The sequence below is a fragment of the Ambystoma mexicanum genome, chromosome 3q, assembly GCF_040938575.1.
Source record: "Ambystoma mexicanum isolate Mex_15411 chromosome 3q, UKY_AmexF1_1, whole genome shotgun sequence".
In the NCBI taxonomy this organism is placed as follows: Eukaryota; Metazoa; Chordata; class Amphibia; order Caudata; family Ambystomatidae; genus Ambystoma; species Ambystoma mexicanum.
Window position 1 is genome coordinate 58,254,934 of NC_090926.1, and position 24,114 is coordinate 58,279,047.

The window sequence follows — 24,114 nt, forward strand, 5'->3', positions numbered from 1 at the left end:
CCTCCACATTATCGTTACTATCACATTTGCAAATGCTTGGTTTGACATCATACATTTTGCCACAATGATTGAACCTGAACTAAAGTTGCAGTTGTTATATTGTTCTTGATGTGCCACTTCGGCTGCCAATTGAGTGAGGAGCTTGGTCACATCCATGAGACTCGGCTGTGCTCCAAGTGACTCAACGGCCCTCATTCTCTCTCTGCCACGCGTCTGCCGTCTCATGAACATTGAAAGGATCAATAAACAGGCCATACAGAAATGCAAACAAACAACCTTTATCTACTCTTTATTTTTCTAAATATTCTTGCCCTTGCCATTGTACTTGAAATGCCCTCTGCCTCCCTCAGCCAACACCTCAACTGGACAATCGCTGTTTTCTTAACTCGTTTTAATTGTCGAGTCTGTTAGACCGAAATACCTGCCTCATCCCAAATGTCATTTTTGAAGATTATTCTCCTCATTGAATTTGGGGGTGATATTTATACTTCCGTGGGGCCACAAAGACAACTATCATCTGTGTGAAGTACCATCATGTTGTCATGTTAGCAATGCCCTTTTCGCTACTACAGCTGCTATATCGTTGCCATGCTCCCGAATTCCATGTTTGGAATGCACCTTTACCTTCACAATATTGACCATGCACCTGTCCTTCACCAAATTATCAATGTATTGCTATAAAGGATGCAATTTAACCGATGGCCCATTTATACCCCCGCTATTGATTTTTAAACACAAACTCTGAATCTACAATTGATGCGACATCTGGTGGCAAATGCTTGTTTGCATGAGCAATGTTTAAACTTCATGTACCTCGGCAAACTCTGCACTCTGCCTTCCCGTTTCTTTTAAAATGTCAGCCAGTATTTTGAGGGTTCATAGTTTTTAATGAATCCTCCCAGCCGTGCGCCATAAGAGAATTTTCCTTTTTGCTAGAGGTCAGTCACAACTTTGTGACTAGAAGTGACATTTTTAGGTAAGATTTATTTATATCCGTCACTGTGATTTAGACAACTTTTAAGCACAAGAGGTTTCGGTTCATTCACTCGACTATGTTCATATTATCATTTTTTCAGGTTTATTTTTCTAGCATCCAGAGAAGAATGAGCAGGCATACAGAATTGAAAGGTTTCTTTCCCCTTTTGATTTCCAGGTATGATTACTATGAATACTGTTGTTACAATGTACTCTAAGTTGTGAGACATGTATCTATTGCTTTTCTGTTGGATGCTGATACAGCTAGTTTAGAATTTGGTCATGATTATTACTTCTCTCTTTTTGTATTGGTAAGCTTTACATCATCTTTGAGATGGTGATGGAACATTGAGATTACATTTGAGATTTTAAGTAAACGCTTTTTGATCATTGTATGTCTTTGGCATCTTTGTAAAACTAGCCCCGATGATGGACCTGTGGTCTGAAATGCATCAGCTATGGTTTCTACTGCCTCAACTATGAGAATACAACATTATACCAATAAAGGATGCTTGTGAATAAGATTTGCTTAATTTGTGATATTTTGTATTGGCTGTGCTGATTATGTGTACCATGCAGTAGTTTTTACTACACTGTGGCGTCTCCAGTTCTGGTGATGTAAACATCAGAAACGTTCTTGCCGCTATACCTCCTGATAAAGTGCTATTCAAGTTTCTGGAGGACGCCTATATGTGATCAGTACCATTTGTACAGGACTCACAAAGTTGTGGTGCCCACCCAGACCCCCATTTTTGTCTATTACCAAATACTCACACAACCCAAACTTTGTTCTAAAGCCTGTCATCCATTAATCTCCTTCTTGCATCCATACCAAATGATAGGCCCCCATGCAAATTCAATTTTGTGAAGATTGTTGCTCCTTGAATCCTATCAAGAATAACTGAGATCAGTTGTAAAGTATATCGATTCTTAACAGTGAGCCTATCTAGGGCTTTATAATCGATAAAGGTGTGCAAAGATCTGTCCTTTTCGGGCATAAACAACAATGGTGATGCAGCTGGAGACTGAGTGTCTAATGAATCCCTTCTTAGATTCTCTTCCAGGTATTCCTTCAACTGTTCATTTTCCTTTTCTGTCAAAGCATAGATTCTGCTACAAGAGATGGAAGTTCCAACTTCTAGCTCTATCTTGTAGTCATACGGCCAATGAGGGGGCAATTCTCCATTCTCTCCTTCATCAAATAACTCCCATAACAGTCTAGTAATTGTCCCACTGCAACGCCTACAATCTGCATCTTTAATGCTCTTTCGGCTACACAGATACTCACTTTCTGTGGGGAAGTACAAACCGATTCCTTTGTTTTCCGCTTCAAGCAGTCTTCATGACAAAGCTCTGATTGAAACACCACCGCACGTCTTCCCCAGTCTGTACTTGGGTTGAGATAAGTCAACTATGGCATTCCCAGAATAATCTTGAACTGTGGGGCGTCAATTAATTCAAATACTATTTCCTCCCAGCATGCCCCCTGAATCTCCATTCCCACCGGACTGGAAGACAATTGTGTTCCATCTACTGCCCTCACCTGTTCCGGATTCCCCTTTTGTTCTAAAGGAATTCCCAAGACCCTAGAAAACTCCCAATCCAAAAAATGTCCTTTACTCCAGAATCAATCACACACGGACCTCTACACTGCAATCACGCCCACCCCCAATACAAAGATACATTCAGCGTGATGTCGGTGCTTGACATTTTCGAGGAGTACTGGGAGCAATTGCCCAAGTAATGTCCACTAGCTCCACAATGTAAGCATACATTATTTCCTCTCCTGTTTTACTTTTCTTTCTTAGTTAATGGCGTTCCTGCCTGATGCACCCCTTCCGCAGGCCTATTTTCCCTTTCCACAGTCTCTCCTGTTGACCTCTCTGTTCTAACCCATGTTCTTCCCTCAGCAATTACCCTTCTTGTTTCTGTTCTTCTTTCACTTAACTTACAATCCATCTGCATAACCAAGCCAATCAGCTCCTCACAAGAAGTTGGCCTATCAGTGATTACCACTAAAGAGTCCTACAAATCATCCTTCAGGCCCCGGTAAAATAAAGACGCTCTCTTCTCTTCCAGCCACCCACTCTCCAATACCAAGGCTCTAAAATGAGTGATATAAGTAACCAGATCTCTACTCCCATGTTTCAGTTCCAAAAGTTCACCATCCACACTCTGAGGGAGTAGTCTACGATTGAACATTTTACTAAATTCAGCTTGAACAATGCAAGATCCTCAAGAATCGGTCCTCCCCAATAAACCAATGGAATGGACAAAGTTGCTGCTTCTCCAGTTAAATTTGACAAGATAAAAGCTACCTTAGCAGCTGCACTTTTGAAAGCTTCCGGTCTACAAAGTAAATGCAAATTGCATTGTGTCACTAAAATCTTAACCTTCTTAATTTCCCCTCCAAAGCACTCTGGAGAAGCTAAATGAACTGGCAACAAGGAAACCCCTAGCATACCGAGGACGTGTCTCTTTTCTTTCTCCCAACTATTCCTAACTGCGTTTTCTGTAAACAGTTCAGGAGGATCACTCCTTCCTGCACCCATATCTAGTTCTGCCTTAAAATTCCTTTGATACACCAGGTTTCTCTTTAACCTTAAGACTCAAACCCTCAGCTTTCTCGCTAAGCTCTTGGGTCTCTTTCCAGGAGGCTCTTAACTCTTCCAGCAGTTCCCCTATTAACTTCCCAAAGACACCAACCTAGCCTCCCCGAGATCCATACCAACTCTGACAGGCGGTCAATGTGGGTCTTTCATTCTGTAAGGTCCCAGTCGCTGAAGCCCCAAGAAGTTGCTGACCCCGCAGACCCTTCCAGGATACCGGCCCACAAATGGCTAAAAATCTCAGTTGTGCGCCAAGCTCCTGAGAGGGGAAGGGGATAAAATAACAAAAAAAGACAGATTCCACTGGTAAATCGGTATTCTCCCCACTGTGCCTTCTTCTCAGGATTGTAATCTGAAACAAGATATGTGATTATATCCTTTTACCTTCCTACTCACATTACTCCAAATAATTGTCTGTAGCTAGCATACCAAACGTCATCATACCTGTCTAGCCTACGCTAATGCTTAGAGACTTGAATTTTCTTATTCTGCTTTTCCATAAGTGTTAATGTTGCAAGACGAGTTGCAGTCTGCCGGTCTGCTACTGTCTTTTGCAGAGGAGCTGCTGCTACATTGTTTCTACATCGAGAATTATTTGCTTCTGGCCCCTTAACAGCGACTCCATCTATAAAAATTTTGGGCAAGCGCGGAGGGCCGCGTGGAGTTGCAAAACGAGTTGCAGTCTGCCGGTCGGCTACAGTCTTTTCCAGTGCACCTGCTGCTACATTGTTTCTACATCGAGAATTGTTTGCTTCTGGCCCCTTAACAGCGACTCCATCTATAAAATCTTTGGGCACGCGCTGAGTTGCAAGACAAGTTGCAGTCTGCCGCAGTCTGCCACGGGCCACAGAGGGAAGATGGCCGCTAACGCCGGCCCATTAACCCGACGAAAGACACTGCAACACTAGCATATGCTGAACCCCTGGATGGCCGTAAAAGCATTGACCATGGCTAAAGGACCCAAGGCAAAGGTACGCAAACCACTGGTTGCTCCTTTCCTGAACAAAATGGATTCTGTACCAAATGCCAGTAACCCCAAAGCAGTTGTCGATGTGTCTATGGAGTCAGAGCCCACTGGTTTATCGACACCCGTAAACATTTCCTCTTCCTCACTGACAAGTGATCACGAGAACGCTCCGGCTAGTGACATAGCTGACACGGTTGGTGAAGACGTTTTGATAATAGGAAGCAATTTGTTGACATTACACGACCTCGAACCACTCGGTGAATGTGAACTGATTGAAGAATTTGACATTCAAGAGAGTGCCGAAATATCTGATGTGTTCTTCTCCCCTCGTGATGTAACCGACGCAGAGCTCACTGGCATCCCGACAACGGATCTACACAAGGACGTGGTCATCATGCTGGCAAATGAAAGTATAAATGACGGGTCAAACATAAGTGCACAGGTGTTAACTGTTAAAGTTAAGAGCAAAAGACTAGCACATCTACAAGTTCCACTTGATCAGTTAACTTGCCATGATTTGTCCACAAAAAGCAATTGTGATCGACTTGAAGATCTGCGCCCAGTTAATCTTGAAATGATGGCTAATGCTGATGAAACACAGTCACAGCACTTTAGTGAAACATCAAGTCTCAACATTTTGAAAAATGCCTCTAAACCATCCGATAGAGAAAGACACAAAAAATCAAGACCAAGTGGTCTTTTATTGGATAAATCATAAAAGGCAGTCATCTGCTTAGAAACGCCTTCGAGAACTCCCCAAAGACAATGCCGTGATTTTGCCAAACGAGAAGCCCGATAGACCGAGCAGCTTAAGGCAGATTTCTTATAAGTGAGAGAAAAGCTAAGTGCAAGCTTTTCAATGTCGCATCAAAATCCAGAACGGTTTACTAATAACTCACACGCAAAACTGGGGGGCTCGTTCGGTGCAAGTGCAACGCCTCATGAATTCTGGCAGGAAAAAGCGTCCTTAGTGACAAGAATGCCTGTAAATATTGAGCAAGGCGCCTTGGAGGAAAGGCCACCAAAGAAGAGGACGTGCTTAAGTCATGACATCGGCATGTCTAAAGAGTTGGGAGTTTCGACGGAAAACGATAACACTTAGTGCCAAAAATCGAAACAAATCGAAGCAAATAAATACTTAAAGCAGATTGGACCTATACCTCCCATTGAAAAGATAAATGACATACCGGTTACGGCAGACCAACCAACGGAAGTCGGATCAAAGGCCAGTCTCTCTGCAGCCGCTTCAATACAGATACACAACAATGTATTGGCGGCTTCTTCGCTTGCCCTGATTCGGTTCATTAAATTATATGAATTGCTCCATAAGGCGATTAGTGACCAAGCTGCTTTGTTGACAAACTTAACCAACAAATTGGAGAATATGGACTCATTTACTGGCTTTTTACAAAAACAGATGGAAAGAGAAGCAGATTTGACTACTCGCTGGCAACACCGACTCAGTGAACTGGCATCGAGACAGCATTGTGAGAATGACAGCTTCTCTGAGGGGCTCCTTGAAGCAGTTAAATGGATGCAGCATTACTCAAGACCGACTGCCCCCTAGAAAATTGCACCTATATGAAAACACATAAAACAAAAGCTTGTAACAAAACGGCAATGGCGCTGGAAAAATTGCAAAGTGATAACATCGGTCTGTCGCAAACACCATTGGCGGATGCGTCTTGGATTGGCGACATCGACAAATGCGAGACCAGCACAAATAAAGGCTCCAAATAATGAGGTGCCAGCACTTGAAGAAAGGAACGCAATTGCGAATCTGCAAAAAGTATCAAAGACAACAAAAAGTACTGAATCTGGGGTAATTGTTGGTCAAACTCCCATTGAAAGGCATCCCTGCGGAGAAACCGACATGGTGAAAGCTGGAGCCCCTCAAGCCTCTTTTGGTATTTATACAGGAGCTGCAAAATCGATGGCAATAAACACAGCGACTAATGCATCAAAATCTGTGGACAAAATAGTGAATAAAGTCCTGCAAAACAGGAAAAAGCTGAAAACAAAGCCAAATGAACAAACCAAGCCGAATAAAAGGACATTCATTAAGAATTTGTCTATGCCTACTAAAATGGGTTTGTTTGAACACCCTGAGACCGCAAAGTCGTGTACACTATCAAAAACTTCAAATAAAGAAAATGCATTTGTTCGGCAAAATGCTGCAAATAAACCAGATAATAAAAGGAGGCACGTTGCATCAGATGAAGAAAGTGTTTCTCTCTCTACTGCCTCAATCAACCTTTGTGACCTGTCTACATACTCAATTAATGAAGAAGGCTCCAGCTCCCCTGTAGTGGGTTCAAAACTAAATCCGAAGCTGACTGCAAATCAACGGAAACATCAGACTCACTACATATCGACGGTTCATTCAAAAAAGAGCCCAGGAACGGAAAAGACAAACGTGGCCACTGAGATTGCAAAATGTACAAGCAGATGACAATGAAGTAAACTTAAATCGCACTAATGTGATGAAGCTATTTAACTGTGTTCCTTTATTGCGGACTATTCAATCAGACAACATCAAGATTGTTGAATATCCGACAGAAAAAACTTCTGACCAAGTGTTACTACACATTACATTGTCTGTAATTCGCAACACGATATTAAAAGCTTCAGACTAATTGCTTTCCTTTGGTTTTGATCTGTCCCTTGAACCAGAGACAGTAGGCTTTATGCCAACAGGGCGATCCCCAACAGAAGAAATAACACTGGAAGAAAAAAGTGTAATTTTGAGAAAATCAATGATGACTTCAAAAGAAACGATAATAAAAGGAGTGTCACAGGATAAACGGCGAAGTCGAGATTGTACAAGTCATACAAAACGACATCATCAACAATAGCTATGACGTGATGAGCCTGAGTCTGCGTTTGTTCTTTTATCATGGAACACACAAGGCTTTGTGCACCTATTTAATGTGTTTGGACAGTCCCTGGAAAACACATTTGCAATATGTTTGCAAGAAACATGGTTGTGAGTGGCCCCAAACGAGGGATGACTTCAACATCTTTTTAAAAGATGCGTCTGGCCGACCCTTCTCTGGACTATTAAGCATGATTCAAATAAACAACTGGTGGTTTGAAGTCTATCAATCCAACTCTGTTTGTACAAGGAACAATTGTTCAGTCAAAAGAACTTGAGATTTAAAACCGCAAACACATGTTAATAATAAATGGTTATTGGAATCCTGCAAAGATCAGCACAAAATCCTTTGTACAGTCAGTCACCCAATTAATTGATGACGCCATACTAGCCTATAACAATCTGTCAATACTCATTTGTGGTGACTTGAATTGTTCATGGCTTACACGAGATACAAAACAACAAATACCTATATTCCAGATAATCTAGTAAGCACAAGAGGCCAAAATTGGCTCTCCTCTCTGAAAAGTAGAAACTGCTCAATGCTAAATGGAAATGTAAAGGGCGACCAACCACCAAATTTTACTTGCCACAGAGAGCAGAGCCACAAGATTCTGGATTATGTATAGGCCTCAAGAAATGTACTTGAAAAAGTTGTCGATCTACAAGTGATTCCCATGAAGAACAGTGATCACGACCTTTTGCGGCTCTGTTAGTTTATGAAATGGGTGCCATTTGCTTCAAAATATGCCGAACCAGTAACCATAAATGGAGGCGTAAATAGGCTACGGATAAACAAGTTTCAAATAGGACATCTAAATGAAACATTAGTCAATTCATCTAAACATCGAGATTCGAACAATGCACCCTTGCTGACAGACTTTATGGTGACCTTTGTATCGGCGAAGGTCTTCGGCTTCGCTCATAAGCATGCAATTCAGAGCGCAAAAAAAAGCTCTTCATAGAGATCTGAGACAGCTAAAGAAATTACCAAATGAAGAAGCCAAGGTATCCTCAAAGACCAGATGACAACACTATCGTAATTGGGCTAAGTCATTTGCAATAATAAGATAACAAGAGCGTGCTGAAACCATGATGGAGCTCTTAGTGACAAAAAACACATGTGGAATCTGGGCAATACTGAATGAAGGCCACACAAAATGTATTCCAGCCATTTCAAATGAAATTGCTGGAGCGACATGGAAGAAGCACTTTACTAAAGTATATACAAAATCGGAAAATGAAACTCCAGTGACAGAACTTGACAGCAGGTTTCCCTGGCCGATGAAAATCGCTCTTGGAGACATCGAACTGGCAATTCAAAATCTGAAAAACCTACGTGCAGCTGGCCCCGACCTAATTTCTAATGTGATATTAAAAAAACAAAAAACCCAATGGGCAAAGTTTATTGAAGTTCTGTTTGCCAGGATTTCGTTGACAAAGCAGATTCTAACGTCATGGTTAAAGGCTATTGTAGTTCCAATATATAAGAAGGGCAATCGGGACGATCCTAGTAATTATCGCCCGATTGCCCTTTTGGACACTATTGGACACATTTTCGGCTCATTTTTACAACAAAAATTGGCTAAATGGGCGATTTAAGCAAAAATTGTAGATCATCGCCAGACTGGATTTACCAAGGGTGTCGGTATAGAAGTAAATCTTCTTGACTGTACACAGATAGGGCTGCAGCGCTTGTTAAATAAATTACACGATTATCTGTCTGAAAATGTGCTTGAAAAACACAGCAAAAACCAAAATCATGTCAATCGGACCACCAGGGGGAAAGAAGGACAAGTCTTTTCGATGGAAGATAGCAGGCGAATCATTGAGTACTGCTTCTTCAATAAGGTATCTAGGGATTCTGTATACCACCGCTCTACGAGAACTTCCTTGGTATCAAGATCTTATAAACCGGATGACGATGTTTGGCCTTCAAGCTGCCAAAATTTACAACGAATACGGACAGTTTATGATAGCTCCTGTGAAGTCCTATCTACAAAAGGTGGTACCTGCAATTTCATTTGGCTCGGAAGCAGGGTGGAACATCCAACAGAATAACAGGCAAATACTGGAAGGATGTTTTTGGCGTAGATCTCAATGACAGCATTGCGGCATGAATTGGCTATTAATTCTCTGCGCAGCATAGTAGTGTGGAAATCGATTGCCGCCATGCGAAAAATGCTCATGAGTTCTTCTACTCCTGCTTATCAGATATTTGTGGATATAAAAAGGGTGTTCTAACAGGGCTATTAGGAATGTGGTTTAACCGCCAAGATGAAATTCTTATAGTAGCTGATATAAAAAAATTGACCTGTTTAACACACCACAAATAGCAAAAAAGAAATTTGAAACCTGCTCCTGGATGACAAACTTAGAAAAACGAGCAAAGCTCTACTCTGCAATATCATTAGGTGTTGGCGAAAATAAGTTACATGTCCAATCGAGATATCTTCAACATTGTCCATCACGTCATCACTGCGCTCAATTTTTAAGACTGAGACTAAATGCATTAAAAACAAAAGAGATGATGTGGATTCGACGTGACAAAGACGTAATTGACAACTCATGTTGTTTCTGTAGTTCTGTAATTGAATCAATAAAACATCTGTTCATCGATTGCAGTGAAACTGCCAATCAGCGAACTTTACATCTTGGAAAATTTGCTCCGCTCAATCAGGATATGGAAGCTTGGTGGACCAAGGCCATATCAGGAAACAACATATAGTTGTTATGCGCAATTGTCAACTATATGGACATGATCTTGGGAAAGGAGGATCAGAGACTTTGATAGCAAATTGCAATTAAGTTTTATGGTATGATAAACATTAGAAACCTGATGTGGAAATGAAGTCAGATGTTTTCTCACTTCCTTAAGTCTTGAAAACGTATCAGATTGAGTGTTTTTTTGTTTTTGTTTTATTCCTTCGAGCAATGAAAATGATTTGTATGAAATGTGAAGAACCAAAAGTTTATTGTAAACTGAATGTTTCAATTAAAATAAAAATAAAAAATGTACAAGCTTGCCTGTGTCCTAATATTTAAAATCTCTTATATTTCAAACTGAACTAGTTAGTGTAAATCCTTATTAAATACCTAAATTCTGTACATGCTGTCTATATGAAACTTGACTTTTTTGAATGCTTGTTTTCTTTTCTTCTTCCTTGAAAGTGTCCTAAATATATATATACAATTGTTCTGAATTACTTTCTTTGACTTTTCCTAAAGTTCAGTAAGCGCTCTGTATGTTACTATTAAAAAATATCTTTATTGAGATACGGACCGTAAACAATGTAAGAAAGGTAGGCTTTTACAACTCCACAAAGCCTCATGTTCTGTCCACGTGTCAGGACGCCCTCAGGTTCTTTCCTTGTTGCACGCCGATGAATGTGCACAAATCCACTCAGTCGTTTCCTCTTCCTCTCACGAAGCTTGCAAATCTTGCGCAAAGATAACAGTCCGTGCACACGCGACTCAAGAAATGCTGACACTTCACACATCACTGGATGCTCACACTACCTCGACACACTACATTGCACTCCTCACACACCGGTTCGAGTTAGCTGAGCTTGCGCTACTTCATGCTGCTTACCATGATTACTGGTAAATCATTATTTTGCCAAGAAATTAAACTTTTACTAAATCACACTTTGAAATAGCTTCATGCCTTCTTTGGCTTCCTTAGCTACATCAAACAAACGGCCACTCTCCACCAAAGATTTGCACATGGTCTTGCCAAGAAAATCTCAAACTCTATTTATCTCCCTTCAGTTTTTTCTCTAGCTTGTCCCACATAGCAATTCACCAGTCTTCCTGATAATCCTCACCAATTGTGCCCAGAAAGGAGCCCCCAACTCAGAACTAGGTATCTTCTTGCTTCAAGTATCTGGATGAAAGGCAGTTAGGAACCTTCATCAACATTCCATAATAGCTCATTAGAGAATAATGGACCAATCACGGTTGCAGATCTCTTTCCCTATCTTGGAAAGGACTCGCAATCTGATTTCTTTCCGAAGGAGGCACTGGTTAAGAAAAATGCAGGATGTCGCAGAGCACGCAATACCAGGCCATTATTATTCTCTTTCTTTCACCACTACATCACCTTAAAACTCAGCAGTGCCTATAAGTGAAACACCTCCCCACCTTGTTCACTACAGACCTGACAGTCCTGACACCCATGCATGCTGCACCCCACATGCAAGCACATACACAAACACACTGCTCTGTACACAGACACTGCCCCCACACACTGCACTCCCTGATACACAGACACTGTCTCCCACACAGATACACTGCTCCCCCCACATACCATATAATGCCCCCTTAGACACACACACTGCCCCCACACACACTGCACCCACACACACATGCACATTGTCCGCACATCTGACCTCCATGATCCACGCACACACTGTCCCCCAGACAATGCCCTTTACACACACACACACACACACACACACACCTATTGCCCCCACACACAGTGTTCCCCAACACATTTCCCTCCTCATATGCACTGCCCCCACGCACACTACCCCACCATAAACTTAAACTTCCCTCAATCATACTGCCCCCACACACATGCACACAAACACTCCCTAACATGCATACACTGCCCACACAGTGTAATCACATGTTTAATTCTCTTTATATATGTTGGCTACTAATGGTTATCATTGTGAATATTTTTGTTTTTAATTAATATTTTGAAAAGCATTACTTATGTCATTTTTGAAGAGACTGACGCTTTACACAATTCCTACTATAAACTCAATCGATTTTCAGTTCTTTTGAGGTTTTCCCCTTTTTCGTACCATAATCTTGTAAATCTTTTTAAAATGTTCTTCATCTTTAAATTGTAAGAGTGGTTACAAAAGTGTCCCTTGTGTTATCTCATGGATAACTTTCCCGCCTAGGATGATTTAGTTAATTCTAATTTAACCTGCGCCGTGAGGAGAAATGTCCACTGCACATCCTGTGCATAACTTCGTGTACAGTACTTGGAGGGGACGGTCATTTTCTAGATGACGTGGATTAAAGTGGCAGAAAACACTGTTTCCACCACTTTCGATCAGCTTTATTTTTTCCCATCTGTAAGTCAAAGTTGACCAGCAGGACAGACAACACGTTTCCTCCTCCATGAATTCATGCTGGCGGTAATGCAATGTATGACCATAGAATCTGCCTGAAATTACCACCTCGTGAAAGCAGCCGGATTTCCATGGGTATCCATTGTAAATGCTGCTTGCAAAGGGTATTTTGCAGGTGGCATTTCCACTTTTCCACTAATGTGGTGGAAAATTAAAGAGTAAAGGCGATTTTTACTATATTTTACTTCTCACATTTCCACCACGTTGTGGAAAGGAGGGAAGTTGAACAAAATAAATGGTTTGCTTAAAAGTGCAAACAGAGTTGGGCCCCTTCAATGCAATAAACTGGGGAGGAAAATGACCCACAGTGATATTGGGCAGTACCTGTAGAGACATGCAGCACTGGGATATGCAGAGCAGTCCAGACTGATCTGTCTGTTATGGGCCAGAACTCACTCACTGTCAACAGGTTTGTCCTTTTTTGGTTACAACAGGACTAGGTCAAAGCTTCAGGGCTAGCCCTTCTGTGATTTCAACCAATGTCGGTGGCTGATGGCATGAATTGCATCAGGGATCTACCAGGACTAAGGAAGGTTTGGGGAGACCCTGAAGCAGCTGCATAACAAATCAAGACCAGAATTTGTAGTGACCGGGAAGAGAAAGTAACATGGAAGCCCTTCAGATCCTGATGAACTGATGTTCCCATTGCTCCATCAGGCTCTGGAGGGCCAGTGTAACTCTCCCTAAAGTTCATGGAAAGGGTCATCCTTCCCATTTAGAGTTGCCCTCAAACCGCACAGACAGCTATTATAAAGTTATCTTAGTTAAACTATAAGATCAAGTTCACATGAGTAACCGCTGTTGTATATGCACTGTCAATAGCATATTTGACTTTGCTTAGTTTCTTCAATCCATTTCGTCCAATCCCAGATTACATACATTTAGGCTTGAGGTGCTGTTCCCATGGTATTATCTTCTACCCCATCTAATGGTGTGTCATGGACATTATATCATCCCTTCAGCATCCAAGGGATCCCATCATTACTCAAATGCTTCCAGAAAATGGGGATGCATTGGGTAACAAGGCCCTCTGCTTAACAGATCAGGCATCTGGAGCCGCTCCCTGAACATGTATATTTATTCTACACCATATGCCCTGCAAGGGCCTCTGGAATAGCTGTGCTCACATAAACCCTAGCCCTCTTCGATGCAATTTGCAGATCAAATGCCATCTACAGAAGGGAGAATGCTTGATATTCAGGGACAGTTATGGAGCCTTGAGCTGACTCATCCCTGGACAGGGGCTACTGTGGCTACACACTGATTGTCCACTGGGATAGGAAAAAGGTATGATCTACAAGTGCATAACTTAATTTAGATTTTAGTCCTTACAAATTCCATATCTCTTTCCTTCTCTTCACATGTGTGCCCCATTCCCCTATTCTATCTCAGTCCTTCTTATTCCTCCTCACCCATCATCTATCCTTTCTTACCGTCCCAGCAGCTCTTTTTCAAATGCATATGCATCCTTAGCTTCCAGGCTTCTTTGTCCACTCCTCATACCCATATTCCCCTTTCGGACCCCTTGTTCCCTAATGTGCACCAGTTATTCCTCTACTCCACCCTGCACTCCTCATTCTCATATGCATACGTTGTTCCTCTGCAAAATGCGTGCACCACTCCTTCCCCAGTTTACCACTTCTTTCTCGTCCCAGCTAGTGAAGTATTCACCCCTTTCCTTCCTCCCTTTTGCAGTCAACTTCCACTGTGCATCATTTGCTTCCCTTTAGAGAATGAGTTCTCAGCATCCTCAGAAACCATCTTTTATAAACTTTTCGGGCAACATCCTTTGTGACCCTGGTTAATTAGTATTGGATTGGCGAGTCACGCAGGGCCAGCAAGGTAACTATAATTCAATACAGGTTTGAATATTGTCATCTGCTAGTGTTACAGTTCCGTTATCTCTTGAATTCATCCATAGAGAGCTCTGTTTTATCATAAACATGATTTATTCAGATTCTGGTGGTGAATAACTGCTTGCAGCCGACACGTGTTACGACCATAGGTCGTCCTCAACGCAAAGATGATGAGCTTGAATCTCCTCTATTTCGTTAGCAGTTCCTCAAAGTATATGTTGTAGACTATACTGCAGTACGATATGGCTACCAACATGATCCTTCAATTAATTTGAGTTTCATTGGAAACCCTATTTAAGCGAATGATGACCCGCAGGGTCTTAAAGTATGGCGGTTGCCAGTAAATCTCAGGTAAATCCCTGGGTTTTTCAATACGGCCGCCACTGTGGTTTTAATACGGCCGCAAGTGCAATTTAGTTTGAGTTTCATTGGAAACACCACTTAAAAGAATGATGACCCGCTGGGTATTAGAGTATGGCGGTTGTTAGTAAATCGCTGTAAAACACTGGGTTATTCAATACGGCCGCCACTGCGACCGTGTTACCATTAATGCAAACACCGACTGCGCCTTGCGGTCCTATTGATGAGTAGGAGCTATGACTGAGATGTTTTGTGCACAACGGGCGCTAACACGGCCCTGTCTACTAGTATTTCAGAAGGTCAAAAGACCAGCAGGAGACAGCACAGAACGCCTATGATTTGACAGGTGGCCTTCCCTCTGCGACAGTAGAGTGAGTGTCACTGTACCCACTTGATTTCACATTTTTTGAGAGCAAGTGCAAAACAATGGCTAACACACACGGTTTGTGTTCTTCTTTACATATTTTATGTTCTTCTTAACAGATTTTATATCCTCTAGTTCAACTCTCTACCATTGAGGTTAGTGAACAAAATGTATGGTATCTTGTTCTACTTAACAGCTCTTAAAAACACTCACACAGCACGAACCGTAAAATAGTAACAATATGATTTATGATTTATCATATGCTTGCAGATGAAAGCATGAATACAATAATCTATCTTTTTGTGAAAGACTTAATTTTAATGCCCTGAAGATGGATCCTATGGGTCCAAAACGTGTCGGCAACAATATGTATATAAAGTTGCCTGTGTAAAACATTATAACCATGAAAGAAATGTGTTTTGTTTGACAGTCATGAGAAGTGATATATTTCGCTTTGTTTTGGATTTATGAAATAAGTAGTTAGATACAGTGAAGTAAATTTGCTTTTGTGATGTGGACATGTGAATCAAGGTGTAGCATCACACGCTAATTAAATTATTTCTTTGAATATATCTTACATTTTTACCTAAAAATTATTTATTGTTGTTGAATCTTAAGAAATTGTACTGAGTCTTTTGTCCTGAGAGAGTGCATGTGGGTGACCTATTGGCAACAATAGGCTGTTTAGTTTGAATTCAAGAGATAACCATCACTAGCAGATGACAATATTAAAACCTGTATTGAACTATAGTCACCTTCCTCCACCTGCACGACCCACCAATCCAATACTAATTAACCTATATCTTTCTGAAGCTTTGGGTAGAGCCTCTATGTATTGCTGACGCTGTGGCCGAGGACACGTATACCTATCATATACTTTAGAGAGCCAGAGCCCACCCACCAGCGACTCTGTCCTACATTCTTTTGTGACCCTGTTCCTTTTACACCCCTTCTTCCTCATTACACACCTTGCTCCCCCTCTCCATTCATATACCCTTCGTTCCCCAACCCACCTTCTGTTCCTGTACTCCTCTTGTGCTCTGTCATTTCTCCACTCTCCCTTTCTTAGCATTGATTGCCTTTCTTTTTCTCATGATTCTAGGGCTCCTATACCTCATTGGGTCTGAGATTTACTCTTGCAAGACAGATGGAAGACTGGTGCTGCTACTGCAGGTACAGTTGGTCGGCCAGTGCAACGTTTGAGATAAGGAGGTCGTGTAAACTAATAAATGTAAAGGGGGCTGGTGCAGCACCTTGCTGCTAACATATCTTTGCTAAGTCTTTTAGGTGGAGGCAGCAAGAAGGCATAACCTAGAGTAATTTCTGCAGGCTAGCAGTGGTGAAGGAAATAGGGGTATAGGTCCAGCGAGATTGAGACCTGTGCAGTTCCTGCAGCTAGGAAAGTTGGTGTAGATCATGCAAGGGTGATTGCAGCTCTCGATGGCCGGTAGGATATTCGAGGTTTCTCACGTCGGCGGTTGGGCACGACAATGGATGCTGCTTCTGCAGATGAGTGAATGGCAGTGCAATTCCAAAGGATACAAGGGCTGTTTGTCCTCCTGCACATAGGGGATGGTGCTGTAGCTCCTGGATTTTAGGTGGCCATTGCCCTTCATGCCCTGTAGCTCCTGTAGGAAAGTAGGGTGGTGTCACCTACAGGCTGAAGGGTGAGAGAAGCTCCTACTGGTGGGTGGCCCAGCACAATTTCTGAATGTGAGGCCCTAATGGAGGAGAGCATGCATCTAGATATGGCACTGTTCACCGGTTCTGTAGTTTACTATCAGGAAGGAGTGGTAGATTGACCAGATCCTGCACATGGGAGGGGAGAGGGGCTGGTGTGTAGTGCAACATACATTTCTTACAGATTCACGTGCTGTGTGGTATCTTACTATGGGCCTCATTCCAATAGTCACATCCAACATTGAGAAGGAAAGAGCTTGACCAATTATGATTCTGGGCTCTTTCCTGGGATTCCAGTTGCTTCCGCACACGGCTAACATTGATTTAATGGCACCTGCCATTGCCCCATTGATTCAAATGGACTACAGTATGAGGATTTTCTGCATGCGGCAGGAACCAAGCTGGTTGCCATCAGATAGGGTGGACGTGGAGAAATGAGAGGGGAAGCCGTTCCCTGTTTTTTCCCATTCCATCACAATTCAAGAATCATGTGGCTGGAGCTAGGATTTGCTGGTATGTTTTAAAGAAATGTGAAACATATTTGACCATTGATCAACTGTGCCTAATGAGAATGCTGTAATGATTCCATCCTGAAACTTACGAAGACCCACCACTTTGAACCATTTTCAGATGGAATTTTACACTGTTGCAATATTTCATTCAGTCTGAAGCTGCAGTGTTGAAGGAAATACAGAAAATGATAAGGATAAGGATTCATATTTGTCCATTGGTCAATTTTATCCTGAGTGCTGGGGGCAGAAAATTAGCAATTCTCAGAAGTTCTACCCCATGTGCCTGATGTGATCTGTATCACCCCTACCTCCAGAGCCTTCCCTCCACCCCTACGGGAGTGTCCAAGACCCCCAGCAGGGACTGTGGTAAGAGTAGAGGGTAGGGTAAAGCACATACATGTCACTGTGCATCAGTAAAAAGAGTGAACAACAACCCCCTGCAGCAAGCAACTACTCTCACTCATTAGCACAGGAGAGGCTTATTAATGTCAAATTATATTTTATTGATAGTCCTCCGCTCACACGTTCCAGTAACCCTCCATAAGTCTATTAAACCATATATAATACACCAGTGCACAATACATTCAACTAGACGTCCCACAAAATGTTAATTTTCAAATGCTTCCGACAAAACACTCAATAATGATTACTCAATGAATCCTTCTTACGCTATCAGGTGTAAAGTAAATCTATAAAAAATAAGTAACAAAGAAAATTTGCTACCATAATGGTCACTATGCTATCAATGGTGGGTGAAACAAAAATAACAAATCAATAAATAACAAAAAACACCAATAAAAACACCATGGTCTTGTAATCAAAAAGCATAAAAAATAGGAAAAAAATATTATTATTTATGACTATTTATTGCATCTATAGCGCCGCACGCCCGTAAGCCTCAGGGTACAAAATAAAACAGGGACAGACGAACACACAAAAATAGAAAACTCAGTCAAAAAGTAATGCTCACATTTCAGGTTTAGTGGCTTTAAAATCCAGCCAGGAAAAAAGGGGGGACTTGACCCCCCTCCCCCATGCATAGAGTGCAGTGCTTCTTCCTCTTCCTGCCTCCGGTCTTCTTGCCAGCTCCCATTGGAGCAGCGCACAGCCAAAATCTCTCCGGCTTCCAAACGCAGCCCTTTTGTGTACTCTCTGGGCTCCCACTGTTTACACCTAATATTAGCATATCTATCCGTCAGCAGCTTAAAGTTGGTTAAACAACGAGCTATCAAGCCCCCTGGCTTAGTATCAGTGCTCATCATCTTTCCTACGAAGTAAAACGTTGGTATGTCTCAAGAACAAACCTAATGCACCTTTCACCCACCCACTTCCATTAGCTGCTTCACAGCAAAAAGCTCAGCAGGAATCTTTGTACTTCCATCATTTTGTAGTTCTTTTATATTGCTATCTCAATTTTGTTTACCATTTACCAGAACACTTGGCGCTCATCCCAGAAAGCCTGGCGAGCAGTCAGAGGGATTGTTTACTAAAACAGCCATAGAGTTCTAATAACAAGGTCACTTGGCTCCCATCCCAGACTCTCAAATGAAGACACTGATGTAATGTAATTCAGAGTGCATTTCTAAGGCAGTGCTCACATTTACTAAATATGAATCTGCATTTGCATCAACGGCTTGGGCCTATTACTCAAATATACCGCTTTGAACATGTTTAGACATGAAAATACATGTCACCCCTCCACCCCCATAAGCCGTAGAACAAGCCATGGAGGGATCATAGGGATCATGGAAATAAGAGTGAAGAGACAGAAAAGCATTTAAAACATTACATAATTCTTATTAGCTAAAATGTGTTCACTCAGGATCTTCACTGGTCACTAAATACTGAAACATAAACATTTTATCTTCTTTAGAAGAGCAGCAGGTACTGCTCAGCAGACAATCTTCAGTCGCGGATGGTCGCTGATGAATCAGAGATGAGTGGATGTTCTTCACATGAAAAGTTCCAAACAGTTCTCCTCTGTTAGTCGGGATACAGCTTTGGTGCATTCAACAAGTTCTTTGTTACTTGTCATGACGAAATAAAAAGATGATCAGGATAAATCCAGCTGTGACGATGTAGAACACAGGTGTGATCCCCCAGTCTATGTTTCCGAAGAAGTCCAGAATACTTTTCAATGGTTTGAAAGAAAAGACTGTATTTGTCAGCTAGTTCATAATGTATCCTGGCTGGAGCTCCCATTTGTTGGGGTGGTGCTTTCCAACAGGGTTTGGATCACCTTTGACCAGTCTGGTGTTCTCTCCAGCCGGCCTTTGGCCAATTTCAGTGCTCTGTTTGATGCTTCCACGAATGTCTCTGTGGTGCTAGTGTGTATTTTCCTATGCAGGAGGTATGCCAGTCTCAGTGGTAAGAGCGGCAACTTCAGAGGCGTTTGCTTCACCTCAGACCAATTCAATAGCACTAGCTCAGTCTGTACCGGTGGATGAAGAATGGTGTTGCAACACGTTACCACCTTTGACACAGTGATCAAGCTGGCAATCCCCACAAACACAAAAAGAGAAATCAAGGAATATATTTAAACTATCTTCTTGTGCGTGTGGGATATTTCAGTGAGGCTTAACCGACATCTATTGCAAAACAACACTCAATTCCCCTTTTACTTTTAGAAGAGGATTCTAAATGCACTCATTATGGGTATGCTCCCCCTTCAGACAATTTCTTATTCAATTTTCATAACACTTATATACCTTAAATACCCTGTTTTTCCTTTTCTCTATCAATAATTCCTTTCTCTCCATCTGTTGTACCTTATGTAATGAGCTTGTTAACAATTAATAATCAGAATATTTTCGTGCTTCAAACTTCTTTTTCAATCCCCAAAGGCACACCACAGCATGAAGCGTTAAACTGTACAATGTAGGATCCATTAGGTAGTACTAGAATGTTGCTACTGAAGGTTTTCATTCGAATTGCACTCAGCATGCATTTGGGAGAGTTTGACTTCTGTTCACATGGGCTGATCTTAGAAAGGCCCTGGCATCATGCATGGGGTGTTCCCACAAAGTCCTTGGGGGAATACAGTTGTACTGTAGAGTCCTCATGAGTCACACTGGCATGGGTATATGGCACCTCATAGACATTGCTTGTCTACTTGGTGCATGGTGCCAAAGGACTGCAGTTCTTCACACAACATAGGTGTTCTGCTGGCACGGGAATGTTCAGGATCCCATGCAGTGTCCATGACAAAGTCTTTATCCCACGCTGATATTCCATAATTTTTTAATTTTTTTATTACACTCAGCAGAGTGTAGGTGGACTCTGAAATGGCCTGTCTCTGAGCTTGTCTCTGTTGGTTCCGTTCTGTCACGTGGTCTCGCTGTGTGATGATAGCCCAGTCTTGAACACCTGTAAACAGTGTATCCAGGAAGTCTGATGTTATTCATCTTGTAAAGTGTCCAAGTCTTCTTTGATGATCTGCACCATATCTACTACCACATCCCTCAGCTTGCAGATTCCCTACTGCAATGCAATGAAGTTCTCATCAACTGCACAATGGGTCATCTCGATGGGCAGTTCAACCAGTCCTTGGACTTCCAGGACAGCTTTCTTCCAGGTAGGTTCAGCTTCTTTCACCTCCCTTTTGTTATTAGCCCTTTCTAGGTGACCTATCCTGTCTAGGATTGCTAACCAATTACCTGACCTTCCCCATGTGTCTATTTTGCTAACGACCTCAATTAAAGGTGCTTGCTTTGCCATTAACTGACATGCCTTGCCTATGGAAATGGCACAGATTTGTGAAATGTTTTGTGAAGTCCAAGCTATGTGTGGCCCTACGCTTAAACCTTTGTGCCTTTTATGACATTCATTGCCACCAAGATTCCAATCTACTGGAATGCCTTAGGCATTTGTAATGTGTTCACATTTACCTTTCTTTATTGCTTTGTTAAGCTGTTTAGTTGTCCACCAAAATCCAGCCTCTTTGGGTTTCCAATCTGGATATGTAGGTAAATAGGGTGAACTACACATTACAGCATATTGACTGTGATTGAGGAAATACATCAAATATGGATTTCTACATGCTACAACTACAGTGTCTGTTCCATGTACTTGCCAAGATTCACCCCCATGACATCTTAAGAGGGACTGTATATTGCCATGTATCCTCTGTCATTAATGGCATAGAATGCTTAATCATACAACACAGAATGTGTAGACCACGGTGGCTACCGGGAATACCACAGTGATGCAACAGCTGCAACCCCAACGGTCTCGACGGTCACAGTGAACAGCATGGCACTCGGAGTGAGACCGGTTTCTTCAGCATTTCGGGAAGAGGCAACCGCCACCGCTTCTAGAAACACCACATGCAGCATGGTGAACTCCACATTCTCGGGCACATCAGCTGCTGAAGAGACAGCGGCCAGTGCGGCACTCGCTGGAGAGACGCTGGCTGTAGCAGCAAGGAACGCAGAGAGCACGGCATTCAGGGAAGTGGCACTTGCCACCTGGAAAGAAATACAGAGCAGGGAACAGGGACACAGCAAATACAAGCAATAATATTGCTGCCACAGTAGGGGACCACACTGGGGCCGGTGAAAGGGACCCAATACAGTGGGACAGGGAAACGTTACCTGTTCCTTAAACAAGAACAACAACCGGCCAGCAACAGGGGGAAAGATGCTTTGTGAGCCTGGAGCAGAACAGGAGGACACGAGGGAAGAATGGCAGCCATTACAGGCGGTGGGGCTTACTATTAAGAGAAGGAATTGGTTGTTCCGAGGAAGGAAGAAGAGGATTGCCTGCAGTATGCAGGTGGGGCTATAAAAGGGAGGAAATCTCTCTACATTGTTACATGTCTTGCATCCCAGGGCATCCTTCTGCCGAGGAAGACCCAGAGGAGCGTTGGGCCTAAGAAGAGCAATAGGAGAAAGGAGAAGAACCTTTACCTAGACTGTTTTACTGGGAGAAGACATGCGAAATTGAAGAGGTAAAGTAACCCAGCATTGCAGTTTTGCTTCAATTGATTTATTCCATTGAATAATAGGGGAGGTTTAAACTACATTCCGAGTCTGCCTCCTCTGTGTATCCTACAACCACATAAACTAGCCATCTGTAGGGGGCAGGGAGAATATATATTCATTTTGTGCTATACACTCTCCCTTCGCCTGAGGCTTTGGTACGTAAGGGAAGTGTGCCTCAAACTCTGGTGGTTAGTAGAGAAAAGTAACAGGACAATGCTCTCAACGGGTTTTGTCTAACCACTGCACTTGTTTTCGCTTATAGAAAATAAAGGTGTCAAAATATTTCACAAAACAGACATGGTTTGCCATGTCATCTAACTTTTCTACATCATCTTCAGGATCTAGCAGTGCTCCTTGAGCAAAAGCTTCTATCTTGGATCTATCTTGGATCTAAATAGGTCCCTATTTATCTATTATGTGCATCTTAGGGGGTCACTAGACTAGATTCATCTATCACTGATAGTGTATGTACCTGGACTTGTATTTGTTGTCCCTGCACATGTGTGATGCACTGCCCCCACATTGCTGTCTCTTCTTCAACATAGCGACCATCTTCCTTGGCAGCAGAGTGCCTCAGAGGGTTTCCACAGTAACAGCATTGCGTTACTTCTGATTGGCCAGTTCTTCATCTACATTGGCCTACCGGGAGCCAGCACCAGGGCCCACACAAACGCCCCTGTCTGAGCCTGTTCGGCCCATGGAGGGCTTGGAGGGCCCCCATCTCCTCCCTGCAGCAACCCTCACTTCACCACCTTTCACCTCTTCGAACAGTCCCCCAGCATGCAGCCGGCTACTCTAAGAACGTGTGACTCTGGAGCATTGTCTCCCATTGCACAGCACCTGTGAGTTATGCTCTGACTATCTGATGTCTACTCACTAACTTTCTGCTGTTCTCCTGTACCTCCCTTTTACTGCATTTGTGTGCTGTTTGGGCAATTTTGATTCTAGGTGTGTTTTAAAGCTTGCATCCCCACCCATTTCTGCATTGCATATGTGTGCTGTTTAGGGAATCTCAAATTTAGGTGTGTTTTACAACTTGTACCCCCACCCATTTTTGCATTGCATTTGTGTGCTGTTTGGGCAATTTTGAATCTAGGTGTGTTTTAACGGCTGTGCTCCCCTAAATGTGGACCCAAGTGTCTCTACTGCATCTGTTTGCTCTCCTTTTAGACTACTAGATTGCCTGGTGAGTTTGTGCTCTGGCCGTGCAGTCTCTCCTTCTTTCCTCCATCCTTTCTACTGTCACCCCTATGGCACTCATTATCGCGCCTATCTATTCTAACTGCTTTACTATGGTTATAGGTTAAAGTACCGAAAACAAAGGACCGAAAAACAAAAGGGTCAAATCAAAAGGATCGAAAGTAAAAGGATCGACATCATGTACAAATAATGTAAAAAGGTCATTTGCTCGAAACAAAAGGATTGAACATTGAAAACCATAATGAATGAAAATAAACTCGAGAAAGGGTTAAAAGACGACATCTAAACGAAGAGTAAAGAACCTTGTATAGAAAGCATATGCACAGGTGACGGTTGGAAACAAACTGTCAGTGCGTGAGGGAAGGTGAAAAGGAGAGAGCAGCTGGCACAAACGACCAAGAGAATAGCGTATTTCTGACTAAAATAAAGTGGTAAGTAAAACAAATAGACAATGCAAAATTATTAAATCGTTAGCACGTTACAGTCAAACACTAATATTAATCTATAAAATTGACTGTTTCAGATACCTTTTAATACGGATATGGAATACACTAAATCACAAATGGGAAGTTCGCAGTTGGTATATG

At 42.3% G+C, this 24,114-nt stretch overlaps 1 protein-coding gene across 5 annotated transcripts in view; it reads left to right on the forward strand.

Annotated features, from left to right (window-relative positions):
- Window positions 1-24,114, forward strand: part of LOC138582108 (uncharacterized) — a 673,069-nt gene that overhangs the window by 455,476 nt on the left and 193,479 nt on the right. For all 5 annotated transcript variants that reach the window (XM_069653080.1, XM_069653077.1, XM_069653079.1 and 2 more), the window contains exon 6: window positions 16,256-16,326. In XM_069653080.1, coding sequence (XP_069509181.1) covers window positions 16,256-16,326 — 71 coding nt within the window. The remainder of the gene's footprint in view (window positions 1-16,255; window positions 16,327-24,114) is intronic.